General features: G+C 38.2%; 1 protein-coding gene across 1 annotated transcript; it reads left to right on the forward strand.

The window, feature by feature from the left end:
- Positions 1-11,308: 11,308 nt before the first annotated feature.
- LOC6625849 (UNC93-like protein) lies at positions 11,309-26,838 on the forward strand. The gene is made up of 7 exons (XM_002049610.4): positions 11,309-11,467; positions 23,687-24,051; positions 25,210-25,752; positions 25,846-26,005; positions 26,074-26,341; positions 26,398-26,560; positions 26,625-26,838. Exons 2-7 carry the CDS (start codon positions 23,705-23,707, stop codon positions 26,689-26,691), a joined length of 1,548 nt encoding a protein of 515 aa, XP_002049646.1. The 5' UTR covers positions 11,309-11,467; positions 23,687-23,704; the 3' UTR covers positions 26,692-26,838.
- The last annotated feature ends 203 nt before the right edge of the window (positions 26,839-27,041 follow it).

Consider the following 27,041-nt stretch of genomic DNA (forward strand, 5'->3'; position numbering starts at 1 on the left):
CGCTGTCGAAAACTTTTGAAATGTTTATCATTACGCGCAGCATTTTACTTTCGTATTCTACTCTTTTACTGCATTGTCATTAATTTGACACACAGTGACGCAGCACTTGGCAGCTGGATCCATTTTTAGATTCACAGATTCCACGCAATTGCCACAATTGCCAACAGCTATTTCAGGGTTGTCAGCCCTCTGAAATGTGCTTAGCAAGCGCGATAAATGCTGCAACATGCGTCATGGTTTTTATGGAGGCAATCTACAAAACCAGAGCTGACCAATCGAATACGGGATAACAGTTTAAGGTAGGTAGACGAGTTCCTTGATCGTGAACATACCTCAAAAAACTTTTGTTATGACTTGTTTTTTATTTGTTAACAATAACTTTATCTTCTTGGCAAAGTTCAGTGCAAGAATTTTAACATCTCCATTGAACAAGGGGTAATAATAATTGTTTTTTTTGCTTTTTACTCATTAAACTTATAAATTATATATATATATTATTATTCGCATTTATTTTTATGTTTTATGACATCAATTTGTGTAGTGGTGCAGAATCGAGCTAAGCAAGATGCTAGCTGTTAAGGGGAAATAAACTGTTATACAACACTGTTATAACAGTGAACTAAAAATCTTCGGCTGTTAGCCACCCCCAATATTTCCCTTCCCCCTGCGTCTTGCACTACGTGAACATAAACTGGCGGCGCTTCTCTTTGGCTTATCATTTTTATCAGCCAGAGGGGGCGCGCAGGGCAAAGCGAGTGAGCAGGATAGTTGCTTGACCTTGTCTTCGAGCCGCGCGCTGCTCATTAGGACTGAAATTGCTTTGTGTGAATATGTCTGTGTGCGTGTGTCTGTGTGTTTATGTGCTTGTGTGCATTTGCTTGTGGCTTGTTCTTGTATTGTCGTTGCTCGTGTTTCTTTGTCTCGATTTATGTTAATTTTATTGACACAAATGACCAAAACTTTATAAATACACAATATACATATAATTAAAATCATGTTTAATTGTACATCAACAAATAAATAAATATGTGCACACACATATCAACATGCGCTTAATAGAAGACCTGATTTGCCGTTACGACAAATTAAGTAATTGGTCTTCCATAAATAATTGGATACCCAATGAACAAATAAACAAAAATGTAATGTAAATAAATATAAATATGTGCAATTCATGCTTCTGCTTTGCATGAAAAATGACGAAATCACAATATAAACATTATTTTATAATAAAAACGTAATTAATTATGGTCTGAAGCTATATTATTGTATGCATACTATATATTTTTATGCTACATATGTAAACTCTCTAATGAAAGCCTTTTCGGGCTGCTTTCATTTGTAAAAGTTTGTCTGTAGTTTACTGCACTAGCCGGTATTTTTCACCTTGGCTTATGTAAAAGTCCTGTGCCGGAACTTTTAAATCAAAGCAAAAATGTTGCAAATTAAATATGCTTCAGAAGCCCAAATGCAATAATATAAAGAACGCTTCTAGTGCTTAAGACGGGTAAGTTGGGAAATGAGGCAGTCAAAAAGTAATTTGGAATATTCTACGGTAGGTTGGCCTGAGACTTAAAACACTTTTTTTTGGTTACTTTGTTAGCACAATCAGTATTAAAATTTACACGGATTTTCTTATAAATTGTGTAATCCAATTTCAAAAACTAATGGCAAAAACTTTGTTGTGTACTTAAGAGGAAAACCTACAAAATGTTAAACAAATGAAAGTCAAAGTTATTTAAAACTAAGCAGCCTAATAACATTACGCAAGCAGCCAAGCACTTCATCAATTGTTTAAATCAATTCATCAATATGCATTGCTCATTGGAAAAGCTGTTGAATTTGAAGCCAAATACCCAAATATCAAATTAAGTTAACAAAATGCAACACAGCAGAAAGACCGAATCTCAATTTATCAGATATTGTCTGTCAATGTCCTCTCGTTTTTTTTTTTTTTTTGACAATCACAAAAGATATCACACAGCATAAATCACAAGTTGTACAAAATCCATAAATGGACACAGCCACAACAAATACAAACAAGCAAAAGTGATGTAGTCAAGGGTTTCCGACTTGAGTATACCGTGTAGTTATTAAGAGCACAACACTACATTTGATTCTTAAATAACTTTGTTCTATTTGACATTCAATAAAATAGAAATGGACTTCTCGGTTGGGCTAAGTAGGAGAGGTCTCCAAAGAGTAAAATATTGCTTAAGTGTACAAGCTGTATGAAAAGATCAGAGTGAAGGTAGATCGGCTCCGCTTTTACTGCAGGGGAAGAACATATAAGATCTTTATTGTGTCCGACTTAGATATTCATGCCCAATTTGATTATACTCCATTTACCCTTTCCAGTGTTTACAGGGTATTCGAACACCCACCATATATGCAAATACATACCATAAATACATATCTATGCAGAAAAACATAAATATATATATTTGTATACATGTGCTTATATAGTATGTATGTAAGTCAGTCAGGCGTCACATATGATTATAACAAATTTGTTTATTTTGTTGTCCCTGGGGAAACGCAACCCAAAATACAATTTGATAGATAGCTGTAGTAGGGAGTAGACAGGTGACGGCAGGTGTGTCTGTTACTAACCACTTGAGTGTGCTTCAGCTTATAAATACTTTGTGTGGCTGGCAAACCAGCAAGCGGAAATTCTTGGTTACTAAAAACAAATTATGGTATATTTAGGTCTTATGTCCAAAATAAGGTGATAACTCTAAACCAAAATGCCGAAAAGTTGTAATATTATGTTATATAGATTATATTATTATACAATAATGATATTCAAACCAAACTTTAACTATGTGTGCTTGAGTTGTGAGCTTAAATACTGTAAACTATGTGGAAATGTAATGTAATTGCTATAATCATAGTTTAAGGCTCTTCACCCTTAACTGCATTCTAAATCTCAACACTTTAAATAACAACATTCTGATATACACTAACGTCCTAAACGTCCTAAGCTGTTCTCAATGAAAACTTTAAATATCATGTTAGGGCATGCTAGCTGAGCCCGTTACCCAGTTACCAGTTGCCCATTCTAGGGGCTAAGCAAGGCTCATCAATTTCAATCTGCATTGCCTATTTTTGGGATTCTTAACATGTTGACTAAGCACCTGCAAATGTTTGCTAGAGTCGGGCTAACAATCATGTTCAACGCTCATGTTCTAAGCCAAAGGCAATAAGCCTCCACCAGAAGGATAACAGAATTGATGAATGCTTTGCATGATTTGTTCCTGTGCAGATTAAGCCTGAAAACCCGGGCAAACACTGCCGGCAACAAAAAGTTTAGACAGGGCCAAAAGCTGCAAAGTAAAATGAAAACAAACAGCTTTCACATAGACCAAAAACTCACATGTGCCTGAACTGAATCTCTTCCTGCTACCCCTCCCCTCTACCAAAAAAAAAAAAAAAAAACAGAGAAAAAAACCTATCAAAACAAACGATAATGTTGCTGCTGATGTTGCTGTTGCTGTCATTGATGATGTGCACGATGGATAATAAGGATGTCGGAATGTGAATCTGCTCCAATGCCACTTTAATGACACGCGAGGGCTCATCCCCACTCTCAAGTGGATGATGTGTTGATTGCCCCAGCGGATAGCAACAGCAGCGGGCACAGCAGCAGCAGCAGACAGAACGGCAGATGGACGTTGGAAACGAAGGAACAAGTCAATTGGTCAGCAAACAATAAAATCAAGCGGAAAATTGACCAAAGACGCGCCATTCTCAGCACCTACAATGTAGTCCCTGTTACGCATGCATACATACATACATACACAGATTGGGAATGGCAGAGCTCGAGTATCAAATAAAACTAAAATTAAAGCACACTTAAATAAGGAAGCAAATGGTTTGAATTGCCCTGAAGGGAGCGGAGCAGCAATTGCGTTGGGAAATTGACGTAGAATGCTTAAAAACTATGGAAGATGATGATCAATTGCATAATAAATATTGAACTAATTTTTCTTAACGTATTAAATAATCAATTGATTGAGTGATAATGTGATTATACTACTAAAATACTAAAGAAGAGGGATATTATTATATAAAAAGATGGCTATGATTCTTTGAAAGAATGTGCTCTCTGTAACATAAGACTTATCATATTTGTACTAATTATACCCTGAACCCATTAAAAATGGGTATAAGGGTATATTGTATTTGTGAAAAATACAAATGTATGTAATAGGCATAAGGAAGCATTTCCGACCCCATAAAGTATATATATTCTTGATCAGCATCAATAGCCGAGTCGATCTAGCCGTGTCCGTCCGTCCGTATGTATGAACGCAAGGATCTCAGAATATATAAGAGCTAGACACTTAAACACTTTTAGATGTAGGTGCTCCTAGTGCCTGCGCAAATCGAGTTTGTTTCCGCTAATCCTGTGTATTGGGCAATTTTGGTAAATAATAAGAGCTAGAGTCACGAAACATGATATGTTGTTTCTAAAATAGAATATATATGCATTTGATGTTGGGAGAAGAGGGTTCAGGGTATCCCCTAGTCGGGAGCTCCTGACTAGAACCTCTTGGTTTTTTTAAAAACCAAATAGAATTATTTAAATTCATTTATTTATAGGATTTTGCATGCTGTCAGTGGCATAATTACCAATAATTAGTTCTGCAATTTGCTCGACTTAAAGCTGTTGCTCATTAGATATGCAGATCCATTTGTCAGTCGATGCTTCAATGCAATTAAATTCGCTTTCTGTGTGTATATGTTTGTGTTTTCCACTCAGTGGAAATTAGCTTCTGGTAGGCTCATTAGGCAAACCCAATGTGTTGCCCGCTTTCTGGGCAGGAGGTTTGGCAAATGAAAATGGCCAACAAAAGAGGCCAAGCATTCAATAGGCCTACGTATAGTATTGGGCATGCCATTCGTCTTCATTTCATTATGTTTGAGGTACTCGTAATCCTAGCCTCAAGCACAAGCTAGCAGTTCCCACCGCCAGCAAGGACAATGTCGCCATTTTGTTTGCACTTTGAATGGCGGCAGTTGTTAACGCTGCTGTTGCTGCCACATTTCTATTGACAAATTTATTTATTAAGATGCGAGCTCATTAAAGCTTAATGTTCGTTTCCACAACCAGCACTCGCCTCCTTGTGTCTCCACAACCTTCCCACACCGCAGCCGCTTGCCGCATAAATCACTCGTTGCTGACCGCGGCCATTTTGCTTGCTACTATTTTGATTTCGCCGTCCTCAGCCCTCCCCCCAGCCCGGTTCCCGCTCAGCCCTGCACCACCTTTTATCTCTAACTACGGGCTCTGCTCTCGGGGCGCTACCGTTTTTTGGGTTGCTACGCCAAGAAGTAGTAGTTGAAAGCGCTCAAAATTTTTTATGCCCTGCTGCATGAATACTGAAGCGACAACAAAAAACAACAACATCTAGATCGATGATAAAATATATACTCCTGGTGTACATCAGCTTCGCAGGTTACTTAAGCCATAAAGATTTATTTGTTCGCCTGCCCGACAAAACAAATTGTTATATGCAATTGTCTTTTGTTGTCGCGTATACTTGTTTGTTGCATAGACTTTTCAATTAAATTATATTAAATTTTACTACCCATAAACCAAGAACGTATAAATATATTCTTTTTCTTTTATTCCTATCTAGGAGCACATGGGATTAAGCTGCATTGCTGTTGTGTATACAACACTTTTCGTGGATTATGCTAAGATTACACAGAAGTCATTCTCTGCCTTCAGGATACCTTCGATAACTCAGTGACCATGCCATCTATGAGGGGCATAGCCTGCTGGACAGTCAGACTAAAAAAATGTAACAAAATCTTCCTATGTGAGAGATTGCTCTGCATGTATTGGCATATCGTTCTCAAGCCTCTTTAAGCCTTTCTGAATAAGTGCAGCGTATAATCGGGGATTTATTGAAAAATAATTGTTTGTGTTTCACACAAATTGTTATTGCTCAATTAATTTTAACTTGATTAATATTGTTATAATATGTATTGTCAGTTACAAAAAGGAGCAGAAGAATAGGCATCCAATTATCAATAATATTAAATGAATTCTGAATTCAACTGAGTTGATTTAATATGAATAATTTTTCATTCAATTCACAGTACTCGAAGGGAAGCAAATGTACACGTATAAATACCCATAAAAAAAAGAGCAACAAATGGGGGAAAAAATCAATTTCATTGAGCGCATATTTCGTGGTTCATTCATTATGTTTGGTTAAACTTTTTATGTTTACTTATTGCCGTGGCTGACATTTTTTGTAAATTTAGCCTGGGCCCGGGGCCGGTTCGCATTTCTTTTGTCAATATTTGCGCGCATGTAAAAAGGCAGCTGGGACCCGCATGGCCAAAAAAAAGGGGGCTTAAAGCGCCGAGGTCCCGGTTAAAGCACGCTGAAAAGGCTGTCTGGCTCTTGACATTGATGAATGATTGGCCTTTAAAGTTTTGGGCGTGTTGAAGTGCAAAGCTTGTTACCTGATTATTTATTGAATTGCATGCATCGATTAAGCCTAATGGAATTTGTAATTATACGCGCTCGACCACAATTGATTGAGCCTAATTACTAAAACAAGTTTTGCGGTTGGAAATTTGAAAATTGCAATGAAACGCATTTTGCATTTTTGGCAGCTCGAACTAATTGCACTATTTATTGCCATAAGCCCCGAAAATATGCTACCAACTATTTCAAAGGCTTTCTTTTAATTAAATTTCGATCCATCACAAGCATATATGCCAGACAGGCAGCCACTGACAAAATTAATCATAAATATATTTACCAAACGCACTTTTGTTCAATCAAATTTTGAGCAATATCGCTTAACCATGTCTGATATTCAATATGTGTGCATGCTTGTGCGTGGCATGTCCTGACAACCCCCAACCTAAGAATTGAATGCCGGAGTATAACTAATTCCATTTGAGCCGACAATAATGTCGAGTATAATTATGCATTTGTTGGTACGCACCTTGAAATTGATTTGAATTATTCCAAATTGAATGCCTGCGAGATAAGTTCAATGTGGAGCAGGTGTTTGTCGTTTACACCTGCTGCACAGCTGAAATAATTTAATTACCTCAATTCGGTTCAGGTAAAAGTAAAGACTGACAGACAGTCAACAGCATTGTTTAGCTGAAACTTATTGATCAGCCATGAATATTAAGTTAATTTGCAATTTCACAAAATGTTGGTTTACATTTAACACAGTTCACTTATCGACTATTCTCTATTCATTAACTACTTAAAACATCAAAATATGTTTTCCTGTTTACTGTTTGCACAATTTTGATAAACGGATTCAACATTAACATATATTACTATACCCTACACTCATATAAATAAATGCTTATTACAAAACTATCTTTATTTTGGTGCTGCAAAAGTATTCAATGGAGTCAATATGCATACAAATACTTGTACTGATTCAATAAATAGTACGAATTTTAATTGTTGATATTATTATAATTATATAAATTTATAATTATATTTTTCATAGATACTGAACAATCTCAACAGCTCATATTTTGGTCGATCAGACAACCACATTTATGTAATCGAAATAGGATTTCTGCGTTTTGATTTGGCTTTGGTATTTTCAATAATGTTTTCATTTTACGCCCATTTAAATAAAGTAATCAATGCAATTGTTTTTCAATTTAATAAATGAATTGTATGTAAATGTAGCAACTGAATGTGCCACTGATACGTAGTATGTTATTTATATAAATGGTCTCCTCATACAAATTTCTAAATTATAATTTATTTTATAAATAACTTTGGCTGAGCTATACTTTTGATGATATTAAAGTTTGATCAAATTATTTAAAGGTTGTTTGTTTTTTTTTAAATTGTTTTTCATGCACAATTTTATTAAAGCACCTATAACAGCTGCCCATGCTGTTAAAATGTTAACAGTGCGCGCTAACAGAACTCACATTGTCCCAAGCACGGGTTCGTGTCTTAAATATCAGCAGCTTTTCGAATAGCAGTCGCCAGTTGTGGAGCCTATGTTAAAACTGGTTTACTAAGATTGCTGTGCAATTCGCGATATGCCGACAGATTGATTACAATTGGGTTTTATTTAATATAATTAAATTTAATTTTTTAATGTAGCGTCGAATTTAAATGTCACTGACCGTTAAACTTGATCTTAAGACACAATACAATATCTTTTTATTAACCCTTATTTACCATTTATATAGACATCTGGGTGTTGTTTGAGAATTGATAAGAAAATACGAATGTTTAATGTCGCATAAACTCAACATGCATGCACAAATAATTACAAATTAAATCAAAACATCGTTTTGTTCGACCGCAACAACATCAACAAAAACAACATCAGCAAGAACAAATACAACGGCTGCCTGCATCAATTTGTAATTTAATGTGCCCACTAATTGATTGAGATTGAGTATGCATAATCGGGGCCTCCAATTAATTAGGGAATCCCAACACACAAAATAAACATTCACAGTTGTATGGCTCATAAATCAATATCTACAAATTCTGTACACTAGTCAATATCCATGGGCAACTATTTAACACCTTACGTCAAACTTTAAATCGAGCTAAGTTCTTATCGTTACCTTGAATTAGATTTATGCTTGACGTTAGAGCCGGTTAAGTGCGATTTATTAAGAATAGCTCAAAACTAGTCGTAAGTTCGGGAACAGATAGTTCTGATAATTAATACGAAAAGTCAAAGATAAGCCCAGATAAGTGCATACCAATTATTATGCAAATATAAATTTATTCGAAAGGTTACAAAATAATATGTTCTGAACGAACTTAAGAAAATTGTAAACTTCTAAATATTGTGCCATCAAAATCAATTGTCTAATAATAATAAATGGTAAACAAACTTGTTCAAACAATAACTATGTTATGTTTTCTTATACTCATTCATAATAGTTTAAAATGAAAAAGTCACTTAAAAAAAACCATTTCAACTGCTACTCGAGTGCATTTACTTCAGTAAATGCTTGATGGATTTTTACTCAAGCTACATACATTCATATTAATGTACATATGTTGTGTCATAGAGCGGCATCTAGTTGACAAAAAACTGTCAAGCAAAGCAGACAAAAACTATAAAAATAGAAGCGACCTTCAGCTGGATTTATGGCATCAAAGCCGGAGCTGCAAATTCAATGCGGCCAGTTCAATTTGCAAACTGTTTCAAGTGAAAGGCTTCAACTGGCAAACACTGAAGTACGTTGTGCTTAACCAAACAGCCAAAAGCGCCACAGAAAAGCAAAATCATAACAGGGGGTTGGACTTAGCGTGCAAGCATGCCTCTCCGATGTTTGGTTTCTGGTTATTGGCGAGCACATATAAGCGGATTATGCAAAAAAAGGCACACAATATATGAAAGTTGTCTCCAATTCCCAGAACTGAGCGAATTTTGCGTACTAGACATCTTCAGTTAGTCAACCAGATGTAAAGCACCAGAGCATGAGAGTTTCAAAAGGCAACGACAGCAGAATAAAAAAAAAAGAAACAACCGGTAACAAAAACAATTAACGAGTTTCCAGACCTGACGCATTGACAAACAATTGGGGAAATACCTAGAAATACCAACAGCAACAATGCTTTAACTTTAACTTCAACTTTAAGCCAAAGAGCAGAACAAAGTTAAAGTGTCGACGTCTTTTGCCTTTCCGTGTTTATTTATTTTTGACTGTCAAGTAACTGGTCCGAAACAAATTAATAGCTTTATGAATGTTATTTTAAAGCACGGGAATTTTTGCCCCCGTTGTGCGTTGTTTTGATACGATTAGCATATATTAGTAAATCATTACGACAAAGTCAACAAATTAATTGAACAGGCTAAATATATCCGATTTTTGTTTAAATGAGTGAATACCGTCATCATCAGAGCTGTGTATTTACCTGAGTGTTACGCTTTATTTACAGTTTGAAAATTAAGCGATAATTACAAATATATATTTTTAAATATGGCCAATGCCAGTAGTATGTCTTCAAGGAATAAGGAAAATTATCTGCAACAGTTTGATTTTGTATATTTCTTCCTTACATAAAATAAAGAAGTTAATTGATTCCTTTGTTATATATAAAATATGTAACGTGTCATATTTCATCATATTAATTTACACCACTTTTGTTTATTAAACATAAAAACCCAATCCAGAGACACAGAGAGAGAGAGAGAGAGAGAGAGAGACAAGAGAAACAAGAGAATTCATTAACTGATAAGGGCGAAATGTGATTAAAGGCGATATTTCTTTGTTTCGTTGTCCAGCACTTGTTTTTATCACTGAAATTTGATCAATATTGTCAAAATTTTATTATGAACTTTAAAAATTAAAATTAAGCTTGAAAAGAAGCTAGAGTCTTAATCGTGCATTTTACATAACTTTGAACATAACTTTAATTTATTTCAGCTTGTTTGGGCCTGATTCGTTCAATATTTGTTTGTCAATATTTTGCTATCTTTTGCTATCTCAAAAATACAAATGGTTTGTCTTGTAGTTTTCTTATCTGTTTGCTATTGAACTTAGTTAAGGTTAAATGGAGAAGTACAAACGTATTTTTATTGTAGCTTCCATAAAAAATTTTTATGCAATTTAGAAGGCTTTTAACAATTAATTTGGCGCTCCAATTGTTTAGATGTTTTTACACTCTACAAAACAATAAATGCACATAGTAAAAGTTTATACAACTCAAATGACCTCGGCCCATCAAATATAATGCATATCCGATAAATCCATCCGTTCATTACTCTCGCCTGTGGAAATGTTTATGACTTTTGGCTTAAAAACGGGTTCAACTGCGCTTTTTGTGTCATGCCAGATTAACCACAGGGCGTATGAGTAATCAGGTGCAAACTTGATCTGAGCTTAACCTTCGAATGTGCACACATGCTCACCTGCAGCCCTTGGCTAACCGCACGTTTGTGGTTAGCATCTGCCAATTGTTACTGAAAAGTTCGCTGAGATGCCGCGTTTTGTTCTTAAACTGACACGCCCAAGTGCCAAGTGGCGAAAGGCGTCACGATGTGGCAAGTGGCAAGGTAAAATTAAAAAAACAAAGAATTGCAATAAAATCTATTATTATAAAAATAAACAAATACCCAAACAATGCTTTGCACTAAGCTCGCGCCAGTGGCGGCGACTCGGCAATCGCAGCATGCAAATAAGGGGGAGCCCGAGAGCTGGAACTGAGCTAAACCCAAAACCAGTCTCGATCTGCTGGCCGCTGGCAAGCCCGCCCTCTTGTTGTTATTGTCGCATTCATTTCCATGTCATTTCATATTTAGAAGTTTGCCATTTGAGATTTCAGTTCAGTTTTAATAGCGCGCGACAACGGTACAGTTCGCCGCGCCGTGCCACAGCTCGAGCGGTTCGCATATCTCGTGGAGTGTCATCTCCCGATACGACATCTATTTTATCAATATATACAAAGTGAAAAGTAATTTTTTGAAATTGTTTAACGCAGGTAAATTGCTTAATATTCGAATACAAAGTGCAATAAATCAAAACCTAACTAAATTGAATTAAGCAAGAATAATTGATAGCTGGTGAAGTGTGGACTGAAAAAATCACGTATACGCACGAGTGCGAAAAGCAAATTGCATCAATTGTGCACACAATCAAGAGTCCGTGCAATAAAAAGCAAGCAGTTAAATTGTAAATTATGGATGGGCCCTGCAAATAAGGGAGCCGTTCGAAACCTACTCCATGCGGAATATTTGCCATGAATTTTAATTAAAGCAGACAACAAGATGGGCGACCCTCTAGAGCGTATCGAGTTTTTACAATGGGCTCGTGTTTTATTTCAATTCACTTCCATATCTGTAAGACGCTCAATTTCCAGTTTGATTTCGTTTGTATTCGATACATTCTGATTGTGATGCGTTCATTTGAAAATGCTCATTTGCATAAGTCTTCATTAAAGTCGCAAATAATTTAATCAATTTACATTCTAGTTTTATATTGACACGTAACTTTAATTCGGCATTTAATTACTCGTTCGTTAAGTTGACGCTTATACGTTGGTAGTTTTGAGCAGAAATGGGGCCAGTAAATGTGTGCAAATACCACATTTATTATTAGGTAGCTGTTTTTCCTGTTATTTCCAAGACTTTTCTTCTTAGCATACATTTGATTGGTAAGAAAATATCTCCGTAAAATTCTGTGATATATTCCTTAAATGTCAATCTTTAATGAAATGCATGCGGCTCTGTACGATTGTACAGACTTTACTCAATTACATATTCGCTGGCATCTGCCTTGACCAAGCATTTGCACAAATGGGCCAGAACAGGGCGTTTCTGAAATCCACCAGAAAGCAAAATGAAGGAAAGTAGACAACTCTTGGCTGGAAGGCAAAAAATTGTATGATAATTGAAATGTGCGTTGGCGGCCGTGGGCGTGGCTGGGCGGTCACATTGATGGTTTTCATTTAGCTCCTGCCAGCATTAAATTTTGTTTGAGTAACAAAGTTGCAAAGTTAAAACTTTCGCAATGGCGTTTAAAGCGCTTAAAGTGAATTAAGTGCGGGTAAATAATTGCGATTAAATTAAAAATTTTGCAATCAATTTAAGTGAACAACTTAAGTTTGTTTAAGTGAAATATATAAAATTATGGTTTTTATATCTGCTATAAAGCGACATTTATTACTTTTGCTATTTTTATGAAATCTGAAGTATATATATTATTAGAACTATATCACTTTAATTGATATATTGAAAGGATACATATGTGCTTATCACTAGTCAAATTATATAGTTATGTCATATTTCAAAGTACTGCAATTTAAAGCAATTTTATAAGAGGCAATAATTGGGCTTTAATTAGTGAAATATCAAAAAATGTTGACTTCATGCATAGTTAATGAGTGGGGGTATAGGAATACATTGGAATCAAGCGTGCGCCCATAGATAGTAGTATAGTATGATATATGGTATAATAAATGTTCAACTGATGTTGTTCGCTTTTAAGAGGGCCTCTTTGCATTTGGTTGATTCGGGCTCCTACATGCTCACGAGAAACTCATTAAAATGCGCAACGGAAACGCAAAGTGTGATTCGTTTCTTGAATATCACGCACAGGCACTGCACACGTGGCAGGTGGCAAGAAACGCGTCGCGACATTGGTTTTCAGAATTCAGGTTATACTCATACGCATGCTGCAGCCCAGCCGCGCCCCATTCCCCATACTATTTTTTGCGTGCAGCATGTGCCAAATATTGTTGTTGCCTTTTCATATAAATTAAGTTACGAGATTGCCGCACGAGCACGAGACTCTACCTCTCGCCATAGAGCTGCGCGCCGTGACTCAATGACTTTTTCGTGACACGAAAAAGCACGACAAACAGCGTACTCTGCTGCTGATGTTAGCTCATGCGTGCCTGAGATGAGTCCCGCACGAATTTAGACATTAAACTATGCAAGAAGATATCATTATGTGCCAACATGATTGTGTCTTTCGTTTCGCTAGGGTTCACATAGTTTAAGAAGCAATGCCTTTGCAATGGCAAAGCTCATTATTAGTTAAATCCAATCAATTATTTGAACTGTTCGTGCGTGCTAGACAAGTGCTCGTGTTCGTGAAGCAATCAAACTGTCCATCTCTACGCTCTATGCCAATCACCCCCCTCTCAACCAGACCATATTGCAATCTGTGCAGCGCATTTGCTCATTTGCCATAAATAACACTTGGGATTCTGACACCGCAGCCATTTTTGGTCTGAGTTTGTTGAAATTTACGCAATTTGAGCTTATGGCTCGATGATCGCTGGCATCAAACAAATTGCATCAACTATAGCATCGACTATATATACAAATATATATCTATTGAACGGGGGATTATCGGCTACAGACTGGCTTTTCTCACGCTCAACTATGCCAGGAGTGTGATGTTGCTGCCTTTGTTTTGCATATTTAATGCCAATTAAAAAACCGTTCCATTCCCGCAGCTGACTATTAGCCAGTGGACTATTTTGCCAACGCTTTTAGCGTGTTTCAGCCCTACTGACCGACCGACCTAACCATGGAAGGGGTGTTCATGCATTTGTAGTTATTCGTTTGCATTGCAATTACAAGCTGCGATTTTTGATTTGTAGCTCAACAATGCCGCGGACTGGCTTCAGAGTGTGAGCTCGGGTTTTCAAAGCATATTTATACAAAGTTATAGCTATGGGCAGCTGCCGGCATAAAGTTAATTAATTGCCTCTCGGAATGCTGAACAATAGCGTACACAAATCAAAAAAGCAAATTTGAAAAGTTAGTACAGGTCAGCGCACTTCTTTATGTATGAAGTGAATGGGGAATAATTGAAATTTAAATTAATTATTAAGCTGTTTAAAATATAAAGACAATTGAATCGTTAAGTCAGTTCTATCTGTCTTTTAATATCTTAAAAGCTTTTCACTGTCTGCTTCTTAACAACCGTTTAGCAATTGAAACATTAATTCCGTTCAGTTCAATTGTATTCAAAACATTCTTTAATACCAAATCGCATATACAAATCGCAAATAATAAAATCAAGCATTTCTTAAACTCTCATAAGTGACTGCTTTGGTTCTAAATGACCATGGCAAGCTCTTTCAAATTGACAAAGTTCTTTTATTTCCTTGAAATTGTCTTAGTTGCCCGAACGCGAACATTATTTTGGCTGTCAATCCACAATCCTTATTGGCATTGGTCAGTGGAACTCGTGAGCCGAAGGAGCTACACGACAGTGGATAGTCTGCTTATTTTAAGTTCTATTGAAGTTCAAGCTTTAAAAAGATATTTATTATACCAAACTACTCAGTTCTGGTATCGCCATTTTCTGCTTCAAAAAAAAAACATACGTCAAATGGACTTAAGGACATCTGCTTAATGTTTATTCTTACACAACACATTTGAAAGAGTCACACCAAAACCAAGCAACTGGCACATACACAACATACATTCTGTCGGTCGCCTTTAAAAAACACAATATACGAAAAAGACGATGATAAATACTACAATGCACACATTCAGTGCAGGTTTCCGAGTTGAATATACTCGTACGCACTCACTTAGTCAGCCAGTCAGTCAGTGAATCAGTCCGTCAGTCAGTCTGTCTGTCCGTCAGTCAGTCAGCCACTGGTAGCGACAAGAAAGCCGAGCAGAAAATAAGCAACATAAAGAGCAGCAAAGCGGAAGTACTCTACAAATAATAATAGTAAAAAAAAAAAGAGTGGAAAACTAGCAGTTTTTGTGTGCACACTTCAGCAAATGCACACACGCATCCCGAACTTGGCACATGCCTGTGGTACAGACTCCCACTTTAGGAATCAGCTCGCGACAGAAGGAGAGAAGCAGACGACAAACTGCAACTGAACAAATGTTTACACAATATTCCGGCGGCTATTTTATCTGAGTTGCAGCTGAAAATAACTCTCATCCGTTGGCGATTGTTAGAAATATTCACGGTGGTTAACCAGAGAATGCGGGCTTTTCGTATTAGCAGAGAGTTGCCTTTTTGGCACTTGCCACAATTCGGTCTGAGCCAAAAATTCTCGAGACCATTTCACTTTCCAATTTTACTTTGTGGCTCATCCGTAAACGTGTGCTTTAAATTCCTTTGCATGCGTAGAAGCTCTCATCCTCGCTCACAAAATCATTTCTACTTTCCTCTTATTAATACTATAAGCTTGCGCTTTCAAACGTCCAAAAGAGCATTTGTTTTGCCAATTCTATTTTGTAGCTCGTACACAAACGTGACATTAAAGTGGCTTTTTACTACTTTGTGCGTTATGTGCATGCGCTTTCATACCTGTACTCTCCCCCTTATTTTGTGCCTTATTTGACTGCGTTTTCTTGTAATTATAGTTCATTCATATTTTATTATCCATTTCCAGCTACCCTCGCTAGCTCAGTTGAGGAAGAATTTTTAAATTTGGCTTTGTTCTTCATCCTTAATGGTTTCTTATTTTTTTATACCTTGCTATGCATAGCGTATTACAATGCTATTTTCTGTACAATTTGGAGACTTATAGTTTGTGAAGTGGACTTTCCATGGTTTTGACATTTGGCATACGAAGAACATTTGCAATTTAATCGTTGCACCTGCTCGAAAAGTGCACATTTCGAATTTCGATTTCAAATGCGTGAGTTGGCATTTGTACTTGCATTTCCATTTCCATTTCCGTTTCCGGTTGGCATTTGTTTTGCATGTTCCTCATGTGCTTACCTCGGTTAGCTTATCTTTCATTACACTTTGTTGCCAGCTGCAAAGCTTCCAGACGTGCAAATTAGCTACGGGAGCTACAACGCACACACATATACATACGCATATACAATTGCAGCATACTTTGTTGCAGTTGCCTCTGCTCCTGAGCAGGTGCACTTTATGGATATGTGCTGCTTGGTCAATGTCGCATGTTGCAAACTGCCTGCCACATGCCTCGTTTTCATTTTTGAGCAGCACTTTCTAAGAAACAAGTTCGATCTCCAATTGGCATCACTTGCACTTTAATTAATTAATTAACAGTAAGTGGCAAGGAGTAAGGACAAGCAGAATTCTGATTTTGATGAATATGAATATTTGTAGGTCTTAATCTATAAGAAGTGTTCTAGTTTAGCGAAAGACATTTATAATATTTGTCTGTATTATTTTCATCAAATCGAAAAGTGCATTAAAAGCATAAAAAAAAAATTAGCTCAGAAGGAGCTAAATTCGCTAAATTAGCTAAAATTAGCTCAACTAGACTTCTTTATCAAATGCTCTAACTAATTGAAACCTAAATCTTTAGAATATAAAGTAAACAAAATAAATTATAAATTAAATTTTGTTTAATTAATATAAAAAAATAACCAGAGTTAATATCAAAACCTGTAGGATGTGCACCACAAGTTCGATTCTAATTGTATCAATATTTTTACTTCTTTTACCGTCTTCTTAAAGTTTATAAAGCTTGAGAAAAGTTTTAATTGCTGAGTTTTGTGAAGATATCCTTATACCTGAATGGCTTTTCATATAGTTATGCAATTTGCGACTAATTGCTTTAACATGAACTAAACGATTTTAATTACTTTCCCTCTTTTATTAGCAAAGTTAAAGACAGATTAGTTTCGTCAATATAACTTAAAAAAGAAAAGAGGTTTTCTTTTGATTATTTTACATTTTTATGTTAATATTTTAATCTTTTGAGTTTTAAAAAGTAGCTTCTATGCCAAATGGACAACACCTCTTCGCTGTTTTATATAGTTTAATTTATAAGAAACTCTTTCTATATTTATATTTCGTTATTTTGTCTCCAGCAATAGCTCCCCTTGATTGAAGTCATTTTGCTGAATAGTTTTGACAACTTGGCAATAAACGACGACCTCATTAAAATGTTCGATGCTTGCTGACAACTTGTTTAAGCCGCTTATCAGTTTGATAACGGAAATTGGCAAAGCGAGTCGTAAAACTTTTCATTTCTGCCTCCCTAACATTGTCGCTGTAAGACTCTCTTAAGCTGTTACAGCCAGTAACATGGCTTGAGAGCAGGGAAATTTTAACAGCGCTCTGCAATGCGAGCGCACAGTAACATTAACTGGGCGGCCAAAAAGTTGGCAACAATGTTGAAATTTAAACGAAAGTAGATTTCATTCGATTCAAATACATAATAAACGAGTATTTTGACTGGGTCTGATTTTCCGTTGGTCCGTCTCAGTTATTATTGTCATTTTTATTGGCCTTCAAATTCCGCTGAAGTAATGAAAAACGTTTACGTTTGCATTACACTTTGTATGTTTATTTTGTGTTATGGCTAAGTTCCGCCAAAGTTTCACGCACACGGCCTATAAAAGCCGCGCGCAGACTCCTAAGTAGCTGTGCTTATTCGCGCGGTGGGGTAGGTGATAAACATAAAAATGCTTATAGGTTTTGTAGGCATTATAAATTTATGATTGACTGGCTGACGATGCCGCATTCGGGCCTTTAACTCCTCGCTAAATTCTGGCATTGATTTTTTGTTTCATAAAATGCGCATATGTGCGGCAGTTGCGTCCCTGCTGGGCGCCAAATCGTGGAACTGACTTTGGGGGCATGGCTCATTAGGAAATGGCAAAACATAAACTAAATTATCGCGTACTCAAAGTAACAATAAAAGGTTTGCCGAAGCCAGCACATAGGCATGTAAAGTACAAAACGATTCCGCGTTGCAAAGGAGCACAGTGGGGCAAACTGAGACAGGCTCATATATATTATAAATGCTCAGGTGTAAAATATATGCTATTAGCTGTGTTCTCAGCAGCGCAAAATTGAGTGAATTCCACCTTTCTAGTGCATCTTTGTTAACTGATTTTCGGTTTTGTTTGGCTTTTTGTTTTTAGCTTTGAGATGAGAAAATAACATAATTCATGTAGTCTCTACTATTTGGTCCAAGACAAGTTACCCGAGTTACTCACTGGGCAATAAAACAATTTCGCCCAAGAGTATGCTGTAAAAATTTGGCATCCCCCGCGGCGGCACAAAAGAAATCCCAGCAGCGGCAGCAGCAGCATTCGCTTGGCAGGCATTGCCAAGATTTATGCTCTAGCCTCGATGTTCTGGCATTAAAATTGTTTTTCATTTTTGGTAAGCGGCACCCAAAAACTTTTTGCTTAATTTTTTGGACAACTTTGTTCTCTGACCCGCCCACTCGCCTGCCGCCTGCCGCCTGCCGCCTGCTGCCATTCTTACAATGTTGCCGTGCGCAGAAGGCGTGACCTGGCCGCCTGGTTAGCACACAAAGTAAGTTTTCATGGCAAGCAGCGTTTTATTTTGTACTTCATTTTTTTTGTTTCGTTTTTGGCAATGCAAACAAAAGTTTCTATTGTTTGCTTTGATGTGTTTTGTTTGCACCTGACGCATTGCATCTAGATATCTTTGACGACTGCTCGCTCCTCTTTGATGTCTCATATTAAAAACTCTTTTATGCCGAATGGCTGCATACAGCAGCTGCCGGCTTGCAATGCCGGCAAATCAAATAAGCAAATTTAGTCACAGTCTCCACGGGCCAGACCAACAATCAGCAAAATATCCGCAGACACCCATGCACACATTATATATGTATCTATCTGTATATATCATTTCCTTGGTGTCAGCTGTTTTTTCTCAAAGCTTGCTTTCATATTTCATACTCATTGTTGTCGTTGAAGGTGCGACCTGGACCTATGCTCAACTAAGAGTTGCAAATTATTTAGATAAGTTGCAAATATTTAAGGATATATATTATCAGGCCTGATCTGAATTTTCATGTTAATTTGCACTGTTTGGTTCTAAATTACATGAATTATGAATTATAAAAATGAATTTTTTTGGAAGATTATCGCACTTTTCTAAACACCAATATATACATATATATATATATGACAGGGTAGACATTAGTCGGGCATTATAAGAAATTATTATCGTCGTTATTGTTTCCTTTCCTTGTGAGAACCCATTCAAAACATTTGTGATTATTTTTGTGAGTGCAAGCCGTTTGACAAACACAAAACCGTTCAGATTGCATTGAAATTCATAGAAAAATGCCCACAAAAAAATTGTATTGAATAACTTTTAGTGTGGAAAAGAACGACAAACGTATTTTTTGCAAGCGAATCTCTTCGTCTAGTTGGAATCGTCATGAATTTCTTGTTTTTGCAACAGTGCAACCAATCGTCAAATGGCTTGTGTATCTTTTTAATTGTGAATATATAGCTCTAGTCAAAACAATCGACCTAGCATACGTTGTTTTTTTACAGAGTTTTACTTAAAAACTAATTACTATATTATCTTGTGTGTTAGAAAAGACATTGTTGTTTTATAATAAAAAGAAGAAGAGTCTTGAACTATACAGCACATCTGTTTAATGTCTGGAAACCGCAGATAACTGTAATTGTGAATGTACGGGATTATGTGTCGAGATACTTTTGTGAAGCTCCCCATTCATAGATTCCACACATAACACACACAACAAGGCGAAGATAAAAGAACATTTGTGTTGCCTACTTTCGGGCGCGATTCAAATTTTATTGTTGTTTCTAATGAGCTGGCCAAGCAAATGATTTGTTTGCTGCCCATTCATTTCGTGATGTATTCGAGTCACTTGTGTTTGTTTTTCTTGTGCATGATTGAACCTGAACCCAAACGCATATTTATACAAATATATATATATATATATATATATATATATATATATATATATGTGTAAACATATATGACAGATCTTAAGTTAATTACTGGCATTACTGTTGCTCAACTCGACACGTGCTGTTGAGTGCCTAGTTATGGGCATAATTACCGACATTTTTTCGGGCGCCTGTTATACACATGCATTTGACCGGGCTGTGCCACAAGTCAAAGTATTTGTTTTTCCTTTCGGCTGACTTGCTGCTTTTTTTTTGGCACTCTTCCTGTTGTTTTCTTTTTAATTTGGCCAGTGATTGATTAGCTGTTGGCCAGCTGCTGCTTTATTTTGTTTATGGGTCAGCCGAGGCTGTTGTGAAAGCCGCTTCCAGGAAAGCTTTTATACAGTCGAATGGGCAATCAAACGGTTAATTTATTCAACAGAAATTCATGATTCTCAGAGATACTTCTCCGTACCGGGAATAGAAAATGAATATGACTATGTGGAGCTCGTCTCGTATCTCATGTGCACACAATTTCGGAGTTTAAAAGCGGAATCGCTAAAAACTGGGTCGTGGGCTTCAACAGTTTAATAAAATTATTGTGGGTCGCCACATACAAAGCAAACATAATGAAAATACCAACAAATTATTGTTATCAGGCTCTCACACACACAAACCACACAACACAGCCATAACCACAAGCCGGACGCCATTTAATGACACAAATTTTGAGCAAAAGGACCAAGCCCGCCCGGGTCCAGCGACAGGTTTCATTGTTTTATGCCCCACTTAGAGAGTGGATAGAAAAATGGCTGTCACATTTGCCTCACCATTCGGTGATTATGCTTGATTTCCATTTAGATGATGGACGAGGCCCAAGCTGCCCAAGCAGCTTGTTCATCCCCCGCACTCACAGCCCAGGCCAGCCAAATATGTCCATCAATTGGCAGGCATGTGTTAAATTTTATGTCTGCGTCGCGTGAGCTGTCAACAAACCATAAAAACTTTTATTTTTAATGGTGTCTCGTGGCTTCAATTTTGTCGCTCCAAATGGCTGCGCATATCTGTGTGTGTGTGTGCGTGTGCGAGTGTGTATGGCTGGTTGCTTAGTGATTTTGGGATTTTTATTTATTTTATGCTAAACGCTGCTGGACTGCTGATAAAGGCTTTGCTTCAAAACAATAATGGCAAACTCTCAAATTAAAAAAAAAAATGATATATATGATAATTGTATTAGAGTATAGTTTTTTAGCCTTTAATATTTTATTCACTCGTGTTGTCGACCATTTAAAAATGAATTTGAAGTGCCAATTTTGAGTAACGAATGCAGAGATTTAATAATGATACCCTTATATAGATTTAATCGTGCTAAGATACAAAGTTCATAGATAAATCCTGTTTCGATAGCTTTCACATGTGCGCCTCGCATAAATGGAAAGCATGGGCACTCAATGTAAATGTAATTAGAATTACGAATGTGTGTAATCAATAATGCATTTGTTGCACATTAGCATGGACGCTGTTCAGCGGAATAGACGTGTTTGCTAAGTGCACTTCATGGTACCAATTAGTTGCATGCAAGGACCCTACGCAATCGATCAACGCTGCGTATGATTAATGCGGGGAGTTGGGTTCTGGGAAATGGCTCATAAAAGTGATTTACGGACTGCGTTTGGGCCAAGTTAATTGCCTATCAAGAGTTCAGAAATTGTTGGCAACGCTCTCGGTTCATTTAGAGATTAATTCAAGTTTGGCTGATTTTAAATTGCGGCAATTAATATTTGTTGCTGTCACGCCCCAAGGTATTCCGAATCAATTTCCCTTGATTATTTAACTCGCTTATCACGCTGCCAAAAATCTGGGAAAACATTTCGGTAAGTAACCGGCTGCCGGCTGTGGCGCCTAGGGGTGTCAGCGCACGCTCCAGCGCCGGATACTCAATTCAATCAAGTTCTCTGGGGCGGGGCACGAGTCCTGCGAGTGCGTTAAATCAAAATCATTGCCCTTCTAAAATATCAACACACTTTACGGCCGCGTGGGAGGCCACTCAGCGGCTGGCAAACAAACCTTTAACTTTATCAAAGGTGCTAAATTTGCACAAAAGTGTCGTTGGCATCGCGAAATCAAACAAGTCGAGCCGAATTTTCAGTCTTGCCCAAACAGACTCCGACAGACTCCTTCTCTTTCTATATATGTGTGTGGGCGTATGCGTGTGTGTGTGTGTGTGTGTGTGTGGGGCTTCCCTTCAGTGTGTGGGCGTAGACAGGCATAAATTTACGCTGTAGCCTGGGCTACGTGCTGTGGCGCTGCCTAAAGGATTAGAGGCGGCAGTCGCAGACTTCGTCCTTGATACTGAAACGCAGCCAAGTCAGTCGAGGCCCGGGCTGCCTGCCGGGCCTCAGCAAGGACGTAAGAATTTATATCACTTTCATTCAAGGGGGCGTAACGCCTGCAGAGTTATTGCCAAACAAGCGCCAATGCTGCAGACAAGCGATTGACTATGATATACCCCCACCCCAAGCCCATTCTGTATCCTGTATCACAGCTCACGATTCTGGCGCTTGACAAGTTGCAAAAAAGATGCACAAGACCAGGATTTATTGAGAACCTGTGTATACCTACTTGACAAGCGCTCAAGCAACAGCTACTTAGCACACACCTCAGCTAATATACCCTACGTACAGCAGGGTTAAGGGTATAGCAAGCCGTTGCCGACAAGTGTTTTGCGGTTTAGTCTCTGTTGTCGTTGGTCTCTTCATTGAAATTGTGTCTAGCTTTTAAGTTGTGCGCTTTTGAATAAGAACAAAATGATAATATAATCCTAAGAGCGCAATAAATAGCTATCAATTGGCTAAAACAGGAGATTCCGTTCTGAATAACATATCGTAGGCAACGAGCGAAGAAAATAATGAAAAATTCAGTTTAAAAATTAAAGATAAATTCGCTAATTTTTAGATCGCATTTTAAATCGCATGTCAGCTTGTTGTTATGAATAAGTTGTGGGATAAAATTAAACATTACGAAACCTTTTTATAATACAGACTTAATGAGTTAATATATAACAAGTAAGAGTTTCTAGTCCGGAGCTCCCGACTAGGGGATACCCTGAACACTCTTCCTTCAACATCAAATGCATATATATATTTTATTTTAGAAGCTATATGTCAAGTTTGGAAACTCTAGCTCTTATTATTTACCAAAATTGCCAAAAAAAACAGGATATCGATATCGATTTTTATCGATTGCTTAGAAACGGAGTAAGTTATCGATAATCGGAAATAAACTCGATCTGCGCGGTAACTAGGAGCACCTACATCTAATCTAGGAGCACCTACATTTCAAGTCTCTAGCTCTTATAGGTTCTGAGATCCTTGCGTTCATACATACGGACGGACGGACGGACATGGCTAGATCGACTCGTCTATTAATGCTGATCAAGAATATATGTACTTTATGGGGTCGGAGATGCTTCCTTCTGCCTGTTACATACATTTGGATTTCGCACAAATACAATATACCCTTATACCCATTTTTAATGGGTTCAGCGTATAATAATAGTAAATGATAATTAAAAGAGTTTTTATCTGTAAACTATATTATAGAAAGGAAATTTCCAAAACATGGTCTACCCGAAGGACACATCGGACGCACACAACGAGGAGCTCGCACTGGACACGAGCATCGCACATGCAAATGGCAACTCTGGCGCGGCCGTTGTTGCCGCCAGCTGCACAAATGGTGACAGCAAGCCGAGCCAGCGACAGTATGAGCCACGAGAGCGGTTTATTATAACCAAAAATGTTGTTGTCATTGGTCTGGCATTCATGATACACTTCACGGCCTTTCACGGCACATCGAATCTCCAGAGCTCAGTGAATGCGGACAAGGCGCTGGGCACTACAACGCTGGCCGTCATCTATGGCTCGCTCATACTGTCCAACATATTTTTACCCATGACGGTGATTAGGTGAGTAACTATGCCGCAATTAACGCATGAGTGGATCGCAAAAACCCCGCTCACTAATTGACTTCATAGCATGCGTGAACAATTACAGACAAATCACGGGTACAGAGCTCTTTGGACTAGTCCAGGAGTAGTTTAAAAATAGGTTGGTAATAATTAAATAGCATAATGAGCGATAGATGGACATATTAAAGATATAAAAAAGTAACAAGCTCTTTGTGTACATATAATAAAGAATTGATAGAGACTAGCATTCAAATAAATTCTTCTCATTAGATACTTATAGTAAATTCATATTAAAATTTATTTAGAATGCAAAAGGCATTAGGTAACAGGGCGGCAGACAGTAGAAGAACTTTAAAGCTGTGTAGCTTTCCTTGAATCGATGAGAATCGCATAGAAGGGTGTCTTATCTACGGATATATCAAGTTTATCAGCAACACTCATATTTGAACGGATTTTAACCCCATTTTACATTTATGAGCTACACCTTAAAGAATCCCAAAAGTTTTCTTTCAAATCTGAAAGACAGTCTTATTGTCAAAAAAAAAAAAATTGCTTTCATACGCCAGGGTTGGAGTGGTTCTTACCCATAAATTTTCGGCATTGCCATAAATGTTTGGCAATTGCGTGGCGCTTTTATGGCAATTTTATGCAGATGCTACAGTCAGAAAGGCAGTCAACAGTCAGCAGTTAATACTTTGGCTGCGTCCTAAAGCGTTTGACTGCGAAATGTCAACGGAAGGAAGGAGCTTGTGAGTTGGGGGCGTAGCCAATATGTCAGAGCCTTTCCAAGCGTATTCTTTGCCCTTGCCGCCTGTCTTTGCAGCCTTTCGCCGTTTCGCCCCTTGGCTGGCGGGCGACCATTTTGTTTTGGATGACATTTAAACAAATCGCTAATTTATAGAAAACGTTTGTAGCTGCCCTCCCGACCATGTTTCGACAATTTTTCCGACCCGTTTGACTTATTCCAGGCACGCGCGTCAGCCGACGGCCCCAAAATGCTGGCCGTGGCAACTTTAATCAGTTAACTCGATTTATTTAGATTTATGGCCGTCCTTGGGGCAGCTGCTTGGCTGTTCACTTCCTGCCTGGCTGGTCCACTGGGTCAAAAACAAATGGGCAACACACTAAAGCTTTACTACTTACCTTAATCAACAGTTGGTTCGGCTGCCGGTTGACCATGGCCCTGGCCCTGTTCGCCTACATGCCGTATATAGCCGCCCAGTTCTATCCGCGCTTCGAAACGCTCATCCCGGCCGCCCTGATGGTGGGCTTTGGCGGTGGTCCGCTGTGGTGCTCCAAGTGCACATATTTGTCCACCGTCTCTGAGGCACTGACGCAGGTGCGCGGCAGCAGCTCTCGCAAGGATGTGAACACGGTTAAGTTCTTTGGCCTGTTCTTCATTTTCTACCAAATGGCCCAGGTCTGGGGCAATCTCATATCATCCTCGGTGCTCACACTCAGCGCTGGTGCAGTGACAACGCCGGCAAACGAGAGCCTGGAACTGGAGCCACTGGAGGCGAGCATTAGTCGCGTGGGCGAGCTGTGCGGCGCCCGCTTCTGCCCCGGCATTGGTGCCGAGGTGAATCCCAATCTGGTGCCACCTGCGCCAGAACAAATTCAGCTGCTCAACTCCATATTCCTCACGTGCATGGCTGGCGCTGTGGTCATGATGATCTTTGGCGTTAGCTCGCTGAAGCGGTAAGATTGGAATACTTTGTTATTTATAATGCGTTGCAAGATATATGTATTTATGTAACTTACGGATAAAATATCCTCTTATGCAACTGTCAGCTATGGCGTTAAGCGCGGCGACACTGGCGATGGCATCTCTGGCCTGCGGCTGTTGACGGTGACAATCAATCTGCTGCGCAAACGCCGCCAGATACTCATGCTGCCCATTACCATGTTCATTGGCCTGGAGGAGGCCTTTCTGGCCGTGGACTTTACCCGGGTAAGTGAGCTTTAGAGCTTAGCCGGGTGCGCAACCCAACTAAATTTCCTGTCTCTTATTCACCATAGTCGTTTGTTGCCTGTGGTTGGGGCATTTCCAAAATTGGATTCGCCATGATATGCTTTGGCATTGCCAATGCAATTGCCGCTGGCATTGCCGGCGCCTTGGTGGAGCGCATCGGACGTGTCACACTGGCAGCCACTTGTGCGGTGCTAAATCTCTGCCTGCTGGCCTACATGTACAGCTGGGAGGCGCGCGAGGGTGATTATCTGACCTACTGCGCCTTTGCGGCCATTTGGGGCATCTGCGATGGTGTCTGGCTGGTTGTTGTCAATGGTAAGTGCCAAAGCTTTCGTTGACTTTTGCTCAGCACTGCTAACGTTTCCTTACAGCGTTTTATGGCATTCTGTTTCCCAACCACCTGATTGCCGCGTATAGCAACTTTCGTTTATGGGAGAGCACCGGTTCGGTAATTGGCTACGTCATCAGCTCGCAGTTGTGCACGTCCACCAAACTGATAATTCTGATGTGTGCCATGCTTGTTGGCTGCGTGGGGTGAGTTTTACTTTTATAATAGACCCAAGAAATATCGTTTTTAAAATCCTTGTATTATTTACAGTTATGGTCTGATAGAGTATCGCGTGTGGCAAAAACAAAAGAACTTGGAAGCCATGTTAAGCGATTGATCCACTCTGCCATGTTAATCTTAATTGATGTGATATTGCCAGACTACACTAAGAGCAATTAGGAACAATGTAATTAGTATTAAACAACTATTTTTTAAGTTTTTACTTCAATGTTTTCTATTAAATGTACACGTTTGCAAATTGAAATTTTTATTTTAGGTTAGTTAGTTAGGGTTATTGCGTTAATTTGCAAAAAATATATATCGGCTTATCAATTTGATTCAAAATTGTGGATTTTTTGTCCAAGCGAAAGACTAGCATAAGGTATAGTCACTACTTCTGGCAGCTTATATGAAATGATGAATTTAGCACAAATATGAAAAGACCTTGAAAACCAACACAATTCAAGC

This window comes from Drosophila virilis, chromosome 5 (genome assembly GCF_030788295.1).
Source record: "Drosophila virilis strain 15010-1051.87 chromosome 5, Dvir_AGI_RSII-ME, whole genome shotgun sequence".
In the NCBI taxonomy this organism is placed as follows: domain Eukaryota; kingdom Metazoa; phylum Arthropoda; class Insecta; order Diptera; family Drosophilidae; genus Drosophila; species Drosophila virilis.

Excerpts from the sequence above, each read along its gene's own strand:
- LOC6625849 (XM_002049610.4), top strand. The coding sequence starts at position 23,705 with ATGGTCTACCCGAAGGACACATCGGACGCACACAACGAGGAGCTCGCA. Across the intron at positions 24,052-25,209 it reads TTACCCATGACGGTGATTAG|TTGGTTCGGCTGCCGGTTGA; the intron begins GTGAGTAACTAT and ends CTTAATCAACAG. Across the intron at positions 26,006-26,073 it reads TGGCCGTGGACTTTACCCGG|TCGTTTGTTGCCTGTGGTTG; the intron begins GTAAGTGAGCTT and ends TATTCACCATAG.